The 16,572-nt window shown below is 38.5% G+C and overlaps 2 protein-coding genes across 4 annotated transcripts in view; both read left to right on the top strand.

The window, feature by feature from the left end:
* Window positions 1–4,342, top strand: part of slc30a8 (solute carrier family 30 member 8) — a gene marked incomplete at both ends in the record, with an annotated part of 11,392 nt that extends 7,050 nt beyond the window's left edge. Inside the window, 7 exons of the mRNA XM_079258686.1 lie at window positions 346–492; window positions 1,101–1,254; window positions 1,438–1,610; window positions 1,692–1,804; window positions 2,482–2,587; window positions 2,684–2,818; window positions 4,197–4,342. Coding sequence (XP_079114812.1) covers window positions 346–492; window positions 1,101–1,254; window positions 1,438–1,610; window positions 1,692–1,804; window positions 2,482–2,587; window positions 2,684–2,818; window positions 4,197–4,342 — 974 coding nt within the window. The remainder of the gene's footprint in view (window positions 1–345; window positions 493–1,100; window positions 1,255–1,437; window positions 1,611–1,691; window positions 1,805–2,481; window positions 2,588–2,683; window positions 2,819–4,196) is intronic.
* Window positions 4,343–10,087: 5,745 nt separating this feature from the next.
* The window catches only part of med30 (mediator complex subunit 30), a 44,259-nt gene continuing 37,774 nt past the window's right edge, over window positions 10,088–16,572 (top strand). For all 3 annotated transcript variants that reach the window (XM_079259110.1, XM_079259109.1, XM_079259108.1), the window contains exons 1-3: window positions 10,088–10,159; window positions 10,874–11,152; window positions 14,744–14,902. In XM_079259110.1, the coding sequence (XP_079115236.1) occupies window positions 10,904–11,152; window positions 14,744–14,902 (408 nt within the window). In that variant the 5' untranslated portion in view covers window positions 10,088–10,159; window positions 10,874–10,903. The remainder of the gene's footprint in view (window positions 10,160–10,873; window positions 11,153–14,743; window positions 14,903–16,572) is intronic.

Below are 16,572 nucleotides of genomic sequence, written 5' to 3'. Positions count from 1 at the left end.
TATATATGTATATATGTATATATGTATATATGTATATATATATGTATATATGTATGTATATATATGTATATATGTATGTATATATGTATATATGTATGTATATATGTATGTATGTATGTATGTATATATGTATATATGTATGTATGTATATATGTATATATGTATGTATATGTATGTATGTATGTATATATATGTATGTATGTATGTATATATGTATGTATATATATATGTATATATGTATATATGTATATATGTATGTATATATATATATAATATATATTATATATATATATATATATGTATATATAGTTCCCCTGATGATGTTAGTTTTCCTCCTCTCTGTAGGTGGTTATTTGGCAGGAAGCCTTGCTGTGATGACGGACGCTGCTCACCTGCTGACAGACTTAACCAGCTTCATTATCAGCTTGTTTTCCCTCTGGCTGTCGTCAAAACTTGCCACACAGAAGCTCAGCTACGGCTGGCACAGGGCAGGTACTGACTTGTGTGATGATGGAGGATGTTGATAAATGTTGACAGCATTTCTTTCTCTTGCTTGCTTTACCATTTCTGACTCTTGGGGATGCTGTGAGTGATGCAAAATAAACTCAAAATTCAATAATTTACAGATGAATTCATTTGTAGGAGTAATTCTAAACAGTAGAAAAAAAGTTATGAAAATTCTTTGACTTGACTTGATGTCTGAAGTGCAAATCTGTGACATGATCTGCTGAAAGGACAGACGGGTTCATTAGTGTGTTGTTCATGGACAGGCATCCGTGATGAAGTGGACAAGCACTGGTGTGCATGGCACAAGTAATTTGTTTTGTCTTTTGTTGGCACCAATAATCCTGAGCTACAAATCTTGCTTGTCTATCAGACGAAGTAGTTAATAGAGAATACCTTGCTTATTTCAGCAAGACAATGGTCAAAAATTACTGTCCTTACATGAAAAGGTAGAAAATATAAATGTGAATTGTTTTCACATTTATATTTATGCAATAATTATTTTCCTCCAGAGCGTCCTCCAGTCTGTGGTTGACTACAATTTCCGTTGTATTTTACTCTCAGATTTCATTTCTCATATTGTTTCATGCATGCAGAGATCTTGGGTGCCCTCCTGTCAGTTTTCACCATCTGGCTGGTTACTGGTGTGCTAGTTTATCTGGCCGTGGAGCGCCTTGTCAATGACGACTATACCATTGAAGGCAATATCATGCTTATCACTTCTGGCGGTGCAGTGGTGGCCAATATTATGTAAGTAAAATGCACAGTCTTTTACCATTTATATGGAACTATTCAGGACACCTGGATGAATATTCATGGTTTTATTTAAGCCATTACATAGAAGGCTGTGTGAGTTTCAACAGATCCCCCTCCCCCCCTCCCTCCAAGGAGCTGATTAATTTCAAGCTTTAAAAATGTTCCTTCTCTCAACAGCATGGCAGTCACCCTACACCAGTCTGGCCACGGCCACAGTCACGGTGGGCTCAGCTCCCCTGGGCATGGTCACAGTCATGGTCACAAGAAAGGAAACGAAAAGAATCAGACGTCAAACGACATGCGTTCAAACGATGAGTGCATAGACATGGAGCAAAATCAGGCAAATCGTGGTACGTTTAAATACATGACATGAAACTAATACAGTCCAAAAAATACCGCTGTGCTGATAGCTACACTTTACCTGCTGCCAGGTGGGAGGACCCAGCAGGCCAATGCAAGTGTGCGAGCAGCGTTTGTACACGTGCTTGGAGATCTGCTCCAGAGTGTCAGCGTGCTCGTCAGTGCAGTCATTATCTTCTTTAAGGTAACACCTTTGTTTCTGTTTTTATAGATTAAATCATTGAAAACCCATGAGAGGAGGGGATGTACTGAAGCTCAGGATAAAAACTAAGAGGGCAGGAGCCTTTTTCCATCATTACAGATGAAGTTTTCCCACAGCTAGTCCATGATTATTCTTGATTAATACTTATGTCTCTTATGTAGCCAAAGTAGCTGCAGCTTACAATACCCCTCATTTGATATGTCCCAGATAATTTTTTTGTTTTTCTTCCTTTGGTTCATATTCACATTCAGCACGTTTATAGGGAAAGAATGACAAACATTAATTGTGTCCAGCAGGGACGGTGCTGATCTGACGCGATCCCCAGGCCGTCATCACTGCCAAATCACAAGCTTCTCTTATGCAAGACATAATTAATCATCTTTTGTCCTGTGTTTCTTTCAATGAGGACCAGTTTGTCTCTTTCCTCACAACAGCCTGTGTAGATTTTCCTCCTGGGATACCAGGTTTTTGTGTACTTGTCAATCGGCTCTTAATAGCTGCATATGAGAGTGTTCATCTTCTTCTCAGCTCAGAAAACTAAACTGCTCCATTTCCATTGTTGAAATATATCATGAAGTTAAACGTTTGATGAGTTAGGCATGTTTTTTTTTTGTTTGTTTTTTTTTTTAACATTTATAGTTGCTCTATTTTCCATCCAGCCAGAATATAAGGTTGCCGACCCAATCTGCACTTTCCTGTTCTCCATCCTGGTCTTGTGCACCACCATCACCATCATGAGGGACATCCTTCTCGTCCTGATGGAGGGTGAGCTTTGATCCCTGGAGCGACCCTCCATGCAGGTGGACTTCTCCTGGCCTCACACGTATAAGTTGTTCCTCTCTTGCTCCTTTTGTGTCTTAGGCACTCCGTCTGGAGTGAAGTACAGTGAAGTGCGAGACCGTTTGTTGGCAGTGAATGGAGTCACGGCCATCCATAACCTTCACATCTGGGCTCTCACCATGAACCAGGCTGTGCTCTCGGCACATGTAGCCATAGGTAAAGAAAATAAATGACCCTGAAAGTGATTCTCATACTACCTGGTTAATCCCACACACCAGACCTGTACACGTATTTAGATTTTGATCAGATCTTTAAACTTGTGGCGTTGCTGAGGTGGTCAGCTGATGGTGGCAACTAGAAAAGGGTAGAATGCTCCTTATGTGTAGAAAGTGTATCATTGCCTCAGATGAAGGAGTTTATGTATTATGGCATCATGCTCATTAGTGAATAGGATAAAACAAGAGTTGGACGCATTGAATGGGCCTTCATCAGCAGGATTGGGGGCATCTACAATTCAACCCTCACCAATGGTCCTGCAATGTGGGTAGTGACCATAGACTGTATATAAAGAGATGGACGTAGCCTCCGTGACGTCACCCATAGGTTTCTGGAGAGCTGAATTGAAGTGGGCGGTTCCTACCATCGCCATCTTGGCAGAGGCATGCGTGTCGTCTCGCCCAGAAAATACATATATGGGTAACCTGAAGATAACAGGAGCTAACCAGCTAATGGAGATAAGCAGGCTAAAGCTAAGTCACATTGTTAACCAGCTAAAAACCTCGGCTGTTCTACTTTCTTCTTACTCAAAGCGGGAGGTCGGGTAGCTGTCAATCAAAAGGACACGCCCCTGTAGATGCCAAACTTCGAGATTAAATTACTTTTAAACGGGCAAGTTAGAAAAAAAATTCACTCCCCCCACAGTTGTCATGAAGGTAAACCTAACCAATTAAACTGAAAATGGGCTTTTGAACCAGGCTGTAAACATGTTTATTTCTGCCGTGAAGTTGGTCTTTTAAGCAACTGACATAAGCTTCCTTTGGAAAGTGGCTGGGCTCCGTCTGAGCTTGGGTGAGAAGTCAGGTGAGGTGGTTCGGGCATCTGATGATTGCTTGATTCCCACTTTGGAGCTGCTCAAGTTAGGGACAATTCACAAGTCCAGTGCAGGGTCAACACAGAAAAAAGTAAGACAAACAACAACTCACACTCACTGCTCTAAGTGGTCTTTGGAGAGAATTTAGACAATAAAACCTATGTTTGGACTGTGGAAGGAAGCTGTTCGAGAATCCATAGATGCACAGGAAGATGCATACTCCATGCTGAAAGACCTGTTTTTAACCCCTCAAGCCAAGGTTCAAACTGGGAACCTTCTTGCTGTTAGGTGATGATGCTAACCCCAACACTACTGTGCAACCCTGTGCAGAATTCATCAGTTTCAAATGTATTTTAAGTCTGTGTGTTTGTTGTGCCACCTCATTGCTTAATTCAGCCATTCAGCTTAAAGACTGATCAAATAATAATAAATTAACTCTTAGTTTTGGAACAAAAAACAAGTAGCATATTTAAATATCCATTGCCTTCTCTCTCTTCTCCACAGATGATACAGTTGATGCTCAGACTGTTTTGAGAGAAATGACACAGGCTTGTTTCTCCTCCTACAACTTCCACTCTATTACGATTCAAATGGAGAGGGAGGCCGACCTGAAGCCTGGATGCATGCTGTGTGAAAACCCCAAGAAGTAGTTCCCATCCCACTGAAATGAGAATAAGCTTTAGCTGTTAGCATCTGCTGATAATGATGGAACTCTGAGGGTTTCCTTTCATTGTGGAATTTGGGTTGCTGTGTTTTAAGTGCCTTTGGAAATGCTATGTAAATAATAACAATGACACACGACAGACGTGATTTTATGGGGAAATTTTATGACCCTGTTGTGAGAAGCTTTATCTTAAGTGCTGTTTCCATTGTTGTTTCTTTTAAAATGGCATGAAATTTAAATGTACGTGTCTCTTTTCCTGAACTGAATTTCTTTCTTTCTAATATATAAAGATAGTGTTTTTTATATTGTTGATATTGTGAGTTACTGCAAAGTTGCATATCTATAAGCCACAACGTTAAAAACAACTGATGAAACAAATTCCAACAGTCCTGTTCCAATGCAAAGTTTTGATGGAAATCTTGGGTCTTGGCATTTATGTGCATCCATGTTCTACTGCTCTGCTCAGGAAAATTTTAAGAAAAACCCCCAGGCATTGATCAAATCTCTGAAATCCCAGTTTAATTAAGACAAACTGTGACCAACTAGTTTCCATCCTGCAACCTTGAAGACTAAAAGGATTATTTGGAAATATCTCATCATCAGACATCCAGTGTTCATACCCTGATATGTCTGAGCTGTTTTGGCAGCAGACCAACACAATGCTGTTCAGGTTGTTTTGATGTTGTGTCTGATCAGTTTTGATTGATTCAACTGTTTGGTGCTGAAGAACTGTTTAAGCATCAGTGTAGGATACTGTACAACAACCAGAGGAAAGTTTGGTTGCTTAAATAAAGACCAGTTTATATTTCAGTTTTATGGACTGTTACAGTGGAAGCCTGACAAATGCTGAATCATGCCGTTTAATGAAAAAGAAAATGCATTTTCTGATTGCTTTTAACAAGTGCAATCTGGTATGAATTATTGAATAAAATGTAAGTTTTTTTTTTTTTTTTTTTTTAAATAACCATGTGTGATATATCAATTTTGTCACTAGCTTACATCACGGTTCTGTTGCTGGGCAACATGCACCAAAATGGAGCCATTGCCTTATGTTTATTTTTAATATGCCTAAGTGTTTATTGAGGTAGCAGGAGTTTCTATAATCCTGTTGGCAGATATTTATGGTTTATTTCAGTCTGATATCCTGCATCCTGCAAGAAATTTACTGCAGGTGTCCCGAGCTTCTTGGCTGACTCAAGGACCTCTTTAATAACAACAGACAGCTGACTGGCGCTCCTAAGACTTGAATCTCTTCTAAGGTGGCACAGAAAAAAAAAAAACAGTTCAAATCTGACCCAGGATTTATGTAAAAAGCAAAAACAGAATAAAGTTGTTCCATATTTTACCTGTTAAAGCAAGAGACCTGCTTCATCCTCACTTATCAGGAGAAACCACTTCTGAATAAGACGGCTGCTGAAGAAATAGAAACATTTTGGTTCGATGATCGTGTGATGCAGAGAAGTAAAACAGACTGTATTTGTATGTTTACTTTCTACTATAGCCTGGAACTAAAGTAAATGCAGCTAAAATCAGATTAAAATAATATACAAATATCAACTTTGCTATATGTGTCCTTCAATGTCTTTATAACTTCTCTCAGACTTGGAACAGTGTGTTGTGTTGAGTGAGACCTTTTTACAACAAGTGAATAAAAAGCAAGGCTTCATTAGCAATAACATGGCAACAGGCTGCTTTGCCAAAATTAATAAACTGTATTCTTAGTGTTTAGTCAGTCAACGAAGCAAACCATACTTATAAATAAAATCTAAAATTTGTTCTTTAATACCGGAGGAACTTACAGACGGACAACCTGCAAGGTTTCACTGATCTAGCCCTAATGGCAGACACCATTCCTCACTTGGTTACCAGGCAGCTTGTTAAAACCTGCACAACTTTTGAGCATTAGAAGGAGAATCCCCTTGGATCTGATGATAAAAAAGACTCAAAATTCCTGGTATGTGTTGAGGAAACCAGGTATGACTTAATCAATACCGTGCTTTAAATCACATGGTGATGTCAGCATCATCATTTTGCTTTTGTTTTCTTGGCAGGGGCTGGGAAGAGGAGGTAGAGGAAAGAGGAAAACTGAACAATGAGGTGCAATCCTCTACGAAAAGCTTTTCCAGAAATATCAGAATCCCAGTCTTAAATAAAACAAAAACAACTAATGCAACATATTTCAGGAAAACAAGAATGGGTTTGATAAAAGTATGGCTGGACTTGAGCTTCACCATTTTTGTTAAGAAAAACCAAAAACCAAAAGAGAAGCTGAATAGCTACAAACATCATGATCAAGAAGACTTGAGGCTGCCAAAGGTCCTCTGACCAAGGATGAAAACAAGACTGAATATCTGTCATAGTTCTTTATGTTTTATTCACACTTCAGTCTAAGTTGCTTGTATAACTATGTTTCAGAGAAGAGACAGGATGCAAGACTGAAGCTAAATTAGCCTTTTACAGGGGGCGCCAAAGTCCACCCCGTAGCAAAGAGCTGCTTAGATTATGTCAATTTTGCTTGCTTTGCTTGCAATAAACTTGTCCAAAATAATAAAAAAAAATCCCCACCTCTTTCTTCATTTCATTTAACCTGAATGAAATGTAACGCTGGTTACAAAACCCACTAAATGTGCAGTCTGATGCAGAATCAATAATTTAGACAAATCAAAAGGTAATTATGGACGGAAGTCTGAGTAGGCTTACAAGAAGTCAATATCTTTACTATTATGGAAACATAGTTGGCATGAGCTTAACCATCACCATGTTTGCCTCCATTGAGAAAATGTTTCATGGTACCAGCTCTGTAAGAGTGTAATGATAACATTTTTTACAGAATTGCACAAATGTAAATGCTAGTTGTCTTATCATCCTTGATGTTACCTGACTTCATCTCATGTAAAATAAGGAATGTGATTGCATGAAACACAAAATTGATAGTAATAATAATTACAATAACAGTAGAAATTGTTGGATGGGTACTTCTAACACTTTTAAGTACATGTACTTATGCTGAAAGCACCATCTTCACTCCCACAGGGTTGCTAGCCCCTGATGATTAAACCTTCAGCTGTACCACTAATCTCATTCTTCAGAAGTGAATTTGCTGTGAGCTGCTGAATGGACTTTACATGCTGCAGCCCTCAGAGTAAACCATTGTAGTTTCTTCTCTCTGCATTTGAACTTTCCCTGGAGGAACCAGATCAGTGCATATTCAATTAGAGCATGAGTAATGCACTAGGTGGAAAGATAACCCTTTTAGTTCCGATACCCCCTGAGCGAATAATTACTACAAGGTTTGTGTTTCCTCACACAAGGTATCCAGTCTGTATCACATTCCGGCTTTTGCTACCTTTTACTCTCTCTCCAGCTCTATTTCTTTCACTCTATTTGCCTCCATCTGTCTCATTGTCTCACTCTCACTGTTTGTTCAAACCCTGCAGCACTAATAACATCACTCAGTACAATGAAGCCATCATCGGTTTACCTGTGTTTTTGTTTTCCCGGCCATGCAATCCTGCTTGTAGCCTCAGTTGCACAAATCTGTGGGATGTGAAGCAAATAGTTCAGAAAAGGTGATGAGATGTCGTTGCTGAAACTAATACAAAGGTGAGCAAATGCAAAAAAGACTGAAAGTGCTGTCATGTGATGAATGAGGGTGCATGAGGTTCATTTAGTCTCCGTGAGGTTTATGACATAAATGCAATGAAATCAATACATTTTTCATCAGCTTGCTTGAAGGTGATCGATATATTTTTCTGCTTCTCTATTCACTTTGATTAGAGATGATAGATGAGCTGTCAGTTTACTTAGGATTTGTGAAGTTAAGCTGTAACACATGCAAAGAGCAAAAACCTAAAACACATACACCGGTACATGAGATAAGATAAGATAAGATAAGATGTGAAAAAAAAGGTAACCCTCTTTTACTGCTTCGAACTTTACTTTTTTTTTTCTACATAAATAATAACAGTGTAATATGTGTTGTTATCATGTCACCTATGTCACCATGTTTATAATGACTTGCTATTTTTATGTCCTAAACTGTTTAAACTCACAATCAAAAGGGGTTGTATTTTATCATTTACATCACTGTATATTCACTGTATGGGTGGCAGTGGGTCAGGTGGTAGAGCAGCTTATCTTGTGGCCTTATGGTCTGCGCTTAGAGTCCTGCTCCCTGAAGCTGCTGCAGCCCCGAACCCTCTGAGGGCCAGTCCCAAGCACTGATAAAGGACTTCCATGTAAAACATGTGCAATTTACCTGTGCGACCCCTTTAGAGGGACCAAAATGGAAACAACAACTGTATATTTCCCTGTATACACCTAAGTGTTGTACTTTTGCAAATTAAATACTATTAGATGATGAGTTGGGTGGTTACAGGGCATTGGTACAGCATATGTCAATTCAGTGGTAATTGAATTGGCCATTCCTGAAATTTCAATGGCCATCTCTGCAGCAACTTGTGAATTGACAAGGGAAAAGAGTAAAGCCCTTCCTTCTTGCTTTTATTACTATCTCTATTATTTATATCATTATTTGCAAATAACTTTTATTGTTCTCAATTTTGAATCTATTTTTCTTTTTATTAATTGTTAGATTTAAATTGTTTTAATCATGTCGTTTCATGTTCCTTTTTGTTTGCTCAGTAAGTCACTTTGGGTTTGCATTTATTAAACTTTAATTATAATAGTCATAAAATCCATTTTTCTTGATTAATGACAGAAAATGACAACACGTTACAGATGTTTAAATAGAGCCACTGTGGGCTGTTGGATAGGTGGGATTAAATGGTTTAATGTGCGGCACTTTGTTATCTTTAAAGCAGAGTCACACTTCAGACAATAGATTCCAGCAGCTACAACAAAAAACCAGCCACACTTTGCCAGGTTTGTTGGTTTTTCTGTGTCAATGACTCTGTAATGTCAGACATGTTTGAAGTGTTACTTGTAGCCAGATGTTTTTCCGTTTCTGTTTGGTAACATTAGTTGGCCCATTTCTTTTTCAAAGTTAATCTTTTATAATATTGTTAAAGAATGCACTGACAGTGCATTAACTTAATTTCTTTTCCTTCCCCTCTTCAGTGTTCTTACTGGATTATGCAGCTTGAGTGAAAAAAAGTCTTTAGGTTATGATTACACAAAATGGATTTAAATTAAAAAGGAATTTCAAATGCACCATTTACACTTTTGATTCTAATGAATAATCAGAATTATAATAGAATACTAATTTACCTTTACAGCTCCACTCAAGCATGAAAACTGAGCTTTTGTCTTTTTCAATAAAACTTATTTCCAGTCTCAGCGCATAAGCTGAAGAGGCAACCTTGTGTTGCTTGTTCCTTCTGAAAACACTTTTGCATTTCAATTTAATTTTATTCCGACGGCTAACAAATTAATCCATGTTTATACGGTTTAAATAAAGATGGATGCGCTGAGGACTTAACTTTATGCAGAGCAGACAGACAAAAATGACTGCCCTGCGGTCGTGTTTCCACTACATTGCAGAGCGAATAAAGTCTAATGACAGAAGGTGTTTGCATGCTTGCAATATTGTTATGCATAGTTTTATGAAAATATTCCAGTAAGTGGCGCTGTTACCCACCTTTATAGAGAATCTGCGATTTGTCCTCAGGCATTTACAATGTGCACATACAAAACAAGGAAAAACATTGCGCGTTTAGTCCGTCATTTACTACCCAAGTCGCGGGATCAAGATGAATTCTCGCGATACTTTGAGGAGCAGCTGAGAGCCCAGAAGCTTGTGCGGGACTTGACATGTCAACAAAAGAGATCAATTACCACACAGGTAATATTACAACTAGTCTTTTCTGCTGTCAGAAGAACATCAGCAACTTTTGCGTTATTAAGTCTCGAGTCAAGTCGGGACAGTCAAACCAAATGTAAAGAAAAAAAGAGATAAATTGCCGTGTGGTGTGACTGTGCACTTAGCTTCGGCGACAACTGCCACCACTTCTGCATGTGAGCTAATTAACCCGTTATTTGACTGAATTTGTCTGAGATAGTTATTTCAATCAGGGATCAAATCTAGAGGACTCGTGCAGATCTAGAAGAACGTTTAACTATGTCTTAAAATCCCGACGTAAAACTTATTTTTAAGGCTATAATTTTAGCACACAGGCTGTACTTTGTAACGACTCTGTCAGCTGGTTGAGTCCAACTCATTTGTGACAGCTGTGACTCTGTTTAGCTGAAATGGTACTTTTTCCAGCCTCATTACCACAGCTGAGCTAAACACGTAGTTAGTATTGTACACTAGTGTTTTTGAACCCTGCTCCACCGACTGTCGTTGCTGTTTTAGGTCATTCAAATAAATGGACGTCCTCAACAGGTAGTCGTCAAGTTGTTTGCAAATCTGGAAACGACACCTTGATTTAAATGTGGTGCGTTGAAGCAGGAAAACATCTAAAATAAGCAGGATGCATTAATACAGAATAATCTGGATACTGCTGAAAGACATATCCGACCAAGTGTCCTTTTTAAATGTCCCCTTTTTCCTCAGTAACTCATAAAGCCATGTAAAGGTGTGCTGATGTGGATCATCTTCAACAATAAAAACCCATCTGGATCTATACCTGCTCCATCAGCATATTTCCCTGTCTCCATGACGACCCCTCCGTTAGTGTCACCTTTTGGTGCTCAGCCACCATCACAGCAGCAGCAGCAGGCCCAGGCAGGTCGAGATGTCAACACGGCATCGCTGTGTCGCATCGGCCAGGAGACGGTCCAAGACATTGTCCTCAGGACCATGGAGATCTTTCAGCTCCTCAGGAACATGCAGGTCTGTTTTGCCCAGAGTTTCTACATACATTCCAGATATTTACACGGCTCCTTTGCGTTTCGGTCTCTGGTATTTGTGTGGTTTACATGTGCTTTCTAACACATAGAACTGCATTAAGATGAATAAACAACTGAACAATTTTTTTTGTTAAAGGCTGTAGAGCAGGGATCCTCAATCTTGGTCCTCAAGGGCCAGTGTCCTGCAGGCTTTCCAAGTGTTCCCGCTGCAACACACCCAATTCCAATCAATGTGTATTTAGCAGACATGTGCAGAGCTTGTCTGAGTCTAAGTCAGATGTGGTCCAGTCGGGACACTTGGAAAACCTGCAGGACACCGGGTCGTGAGAACCAGGATTGAGGATCAGCGCTATAGAGTGTATGAACATACATGCTAAATAAAAGAAATTTGCATAAATTTTTGTGACTGGTCTGATGTTAAAATGAAAGGACCATTATGTCGATAAAGCTAATAAGTTATAAAAGCACTTTTTTTTAAAAGCGTGTTTTGTTAGGGTGAGTTCATTAAAAGATAGAGACCAACAAAATGTTGCAGTGGCTGATAGCAGATGGGAATAGCCTTATTAATCTTTAATTTTTCAAAGCTCGGGTTTGGCACAGCTAAAAGGCCAAAAACAGTAGATACCAGGATCCAGCAGAGGCAGTTGGGAGTTCAAAGTTTGCAGATGTGATCTGGCTTGTGTTTTGCTTGAAATGATATTACCATAATGCTAAAAAAAAATAAAAAGGACACACAATAAGGACAAAGGTTTCGGTTGTGCAGCTACAAAAATATTTACCGGCATGACAATTTGACATATCAGATTCGAGAAAAAAGCACAGCTTTGTTTGCGATTGCAAGCCGAGTTTGGCTGAGGTTCATAATGGATTTTAGGGTAGCTATAGTCTGGGCACCTGATGTTGTTTGTTCGTATCTGCCACCTGTTCCCAGCTTTATTTCTCTCCCATTCTTCTATCTGGAGATAGACATTCACAAAACCTCAGTTTCTAAAGAAAACAAATGCCTCTGAGGTATTAAGCAACGTGCAGACAAAGTGTGATTTTGCAATGAGATATGAATCAGGCTTCTTTATGTTTTTCTAAACAAATAGCTTTAAAGATTGTCAGAGAATATGCTTTGAACATCTGGTGCTGAACCAGGATATTTTTACACGCATCCCGAGTGCTTCTACTTACACAAGTTCTCACCTTTTGATTCTACTTTGCTGGGGAACTGCTGCCGGTGGGATTAAAGCAACCTGAGATGGCTAGGATTGGTTTACAACTTGTTTCTTATTGTACCGGATTGGTATTACAAGATTATAGAGAAAGAATTTGTAACAAGGCAAATTTAGTAGTTTTAAATGAATATTTTATGTTTAGTCTCCATACAGATAGCATGATATTAAAATAATAATATCTTTAAAAAAAACCAAAAAACATTAAATTATAATTCTACTCACTGCTAGACTGCTGGGTAAAAAATGTGAAAGATCAGAGTGCAAAAAATTGTTGTAAAAATGCTCTAGTATAAACAGTAGAACTTATATAATCACAGTTTTATTTTATAATTTTCATGTAAATACTGTGATGAATGAGCTGTCTATTTAATTCATTATAAGATGCATTTGTATTTAAGTGGTTTTGTATCCTTTTACTGTCACTTTTTAGCTTTTAATCAATCAGTTTCCTGGACCTAGTATTTGGAAATAAACTTTTACTTACCTTTAAATCCCAATATACGCATAATGATTGTTTTGTTTCCCAATTGTATAAATTTCAGACATTGCATCGAGATAAGAGCCAATCCATAAAAGTACTATTGTATCCCTAAACCCGAAAATTTAATGCTTTTCTTTTTAAAAAATTACTTTATATAAGCCATAGCTAAACATGCAGTGGAAATGGTAGGGGTGGGAAATCGAATAAAAAAAAAAAAAAGAAAATCGAATATCGTTTTCTTTCTTTTTTTTTTTTTGCATCACAATTTTAAAATGGATTTTGTTTGTTTAAAAAAAAATCCCTTTTTTCAGATGAATAAAAAATAATCCATTATAAAACATTTTGTCATTTTGATTGATCTTTTTATTTGTCTTCTGGGGCCTTCTAGCATCAGAATGGTGGTATGGTTACTGTGTTGTTTTGTCCTAATTGAAATCAAGAAAAATGATTAGCAAAAAAAGTTTTGTACAATTTTTTTGTTTTTAGTCTACAAAAATCAGCAATATTGAAGAATCGTGAAAATCGCAATTTAAATTAAATTGGCACTCAAAAATTCGTAATTAAATCAAATCGGAACGAAAGCATATTGTCACTGCCCTAGTAAACAGCTACACATCAAGGTGCAGTAGGTTGACTATAAGAAGTTAAAACACTTTGAATAAAACATATAAAACATATCTTTAAGGTCAACATAAAGTAGTGTGTGTATGTGTGTCTATGTTGGGGGATTGCTGTGTTCATCCAGCTTTTTTCTTTTTTAATGGGCGAATAGTTACACTTCTACAAGTCATCTGAAATTATTTTGGTCCCTCTAAGTAAGTGAGCAGGAGATTTTTTTTCATAATTTTGGAAGACTTGACTGATTTACTGCCTTGAAGGTGGATCCAAATATTCCAGGTAATAGTCATGATGCAAAAGCAGAATATATTATTTAATTGGTAGTTGATGGAGCAAATGTTCATGTGTCATTTGTTTCTATATCCAGCTTGATGTTGGGTTTGCCTTTTTTTAACGTGTCTCTGTGTTCATGGAGCTGATTATCAATTAACTGGCCTTCAAGGCCATGCTGATCAGCCTGCACTGCAAAAACAAGCTTGTTTTTGGCTTGAAAGACGAGGTCAGCATGAGTTTATCATGTATATCTGCCTGATTCCCTGAGATGCTTTTCCTGCACCTTCTTCCAATAGCAACCAAACAAACAACACAGCCACAGAATGCACAAACAGCATTGTTGGGACTTGTTTTTTTAGATCACAAGTTGTTATCCTAATAAAAATTCTTCATCTATCTTCTCTCTTCACTCCTCTTCTCTTTCCGTCTGTCTCCTCTCTGTTTTGCCGTCACTCTCTTCAGCGTGTTTGCCCTGCAGGCAGGCTTGTTCGTGTGTTGTTGGATGTTTATAATCAGGCAGTGCTGCCCCAGAGGCTTGTCAATCCTCTCTTATAAAAGTATGTCTTGTTACTCTTTAAAACCATTTGTAGTTAAAAGCCAGTTATGACACCCCAGCATGAGTGTCAGAGAAAACATTTAGCAGCGGCAGAAGCTCTTTATCTTTTGATGCTGTTGAGTTTTATGCTTTGTAGTTTAAATTGGGAATTAAATTTAAGATTTAGGCCTAATAGATGATCACTAACAAATAATACACATTTTTAACACATCTGTGTGGTTTATCCTTTTTTAATAAAAAAAACCCCCAACAAATTAGTCTTGTTAGTGTAGGTAGAAGTATTGTGCATTAATGGGAAGATTCCTAATTATTTATTACTAAATAAAAACATTGATGACTCATTTTGACTGCAGTAGAAATCAGTAAATGTTGCTTTTTATTATCAATTCAAGCTTTTCACTCTGTTTTGGCCGCGCTTCTTTTCAGTTGCCTAATGGAGTGACTTACCACCCCAACACCCATCAGGACCGGCTGGGAAAACTCCAGGAGCACCTCCGAATGCTCTCTGTGCTCTTCCGCAAGCTTCGCCTCGTCTACGACAAATGCAACGAGAACTGTGCCGGCTTGGACCCCATTCCACCAGAGGTTAAATATCTTCAAGATTTTTTTTCTCATAGCCAAGTAAATGAAAGGATAGTCATGCTCTGCGAGGAAATACACCATCTTACTTTTCCAATATACAAAACAAATGGACAGGGGCTGTTTCATCTGCAGTCAAAACCGCCGCTCCCTGTTTGACATTCAGTTTGAGCAGGAAAAACATCTCTGCATTGTGTGATTTCTGACTCAAGACCCTGCATCTGCTTGTCAGCCTCAATGAGAGAGAATGTCTCTGAGATGCATGCTGTTATTTCTTGAAAATACATCAGTCGTTTGTGTCTTTTATTTTCTTGCAACGGCATAAAGCGCGGAAGCGAGGTGTATTTATAGGAGCAGTGTTTGTCGCACTTCCTTCTGAAACAGACTTTTAATAATTCAGTAAATGTGTTAGAATTTTAAACACGTGCAAAGACAAATCTTCACAATCTGAAGACACCAGCCTCTCATTTGGTACTCCAGGCTTTCTTTCCTGAAACTACTTTGTTTTGTTTTTTTTAATAACATAAAAATAACAGCCATATGTTAACTTTTACGTGATATGGTTTTAACTACCGAAGTGTTAGAAATACTTTTTAAGATTTGACAGGATTGATTGATCCTTCCAGATGCAAACATCAACATGTGCTTGCCAGGATTTTATTTTTATTTTTTTTTAACATAATCTCAGTTCCTGTCACCATTTTTTTTAATACACTGCTAAATTAGGAAGCTGTTTAAAGGAAGTAGGCCATTGTTACTGCCACATTGCTCTCTCTCTCACACACACACACACACACACACACACACACACACACACACACACACACACACACACACACACACATACACATGTCCTCACAGAAACATACACACAAAAACACACATCTTTACCCTGGGGGCCTCTTATCTCACCTGCTCCCTTTAGGTTTGTCTTTTCTGTGCTTGCAGCAGATTCATTGGTTGCTTCAGGTGAGTCTCCAGAGTCTCTTTACAGCTTTACTGCTGATTACAGTCACCATCCACCATCAGAAACACCCCACTTCAGCTCAGTCTTGCTCCCTCTATGCCTGCCCTCACAGAAACCCTGCATATTTACCCAACTGTATCCTCTGCACATATTTAGTTTGGTATAAAGGCGTGTTTTCAACACACGTGTGTGTTTCCTATATAAATCGAGACATAGCGGCTTGCTAGGTTTACACTGCTAGGTGGTGTGTGGTGCTACAGCGTGGCTGTCCACCTCTGTTTGATTGGATTTATGACTGCAGCAGTCCCTTCCCAATTTCTCCAGATTGGCTCAGAGCTAATCGTTCTCACCAGACTCCCACTGGGGATAAAGGAGGATGAGGGAGGAGACTAGTCTTCACTTGACGCCTTGTACATTTTCGGGATTAAATGATTCCGTTGCTTAGAAGCATCTTGAATGATCTGCGCTCCCATCTGCAGAACGGTCAAGCTTTATTTGACGTTTTTGCTGTAACAGTGTCATTACACCATTCCTCTACTTTCTTCTCGCCTTATTTAAATGTTTATTCATTTCCCCGAGAGCCAGTCTTCTGCTGACCAGCCAATAACTCGGCTCACCATGTTTGTCTGCAGCTGAGGGTTGTTGATTTTGGCCCCAGCATGCATGCCATTTATCATCTTGGAGAATTCAGGTGCCCACCTGACAGCCG

This window comes from Telmatherina bonti, assembly GCF_933228915.1.
Source record: "Telmatherina bonti genome assembly, chromosome: 19".
NCBI classification, from domain to species: Eukaryota; Metazoa; Chordata; class Actinopteri; order Atheriniformes; family Telmatherinidae; genus Telmatherina; species Telmatherina bonti.
This window is presented reverse-complemented; position numbering and strand designations above follow the sequence as displayed.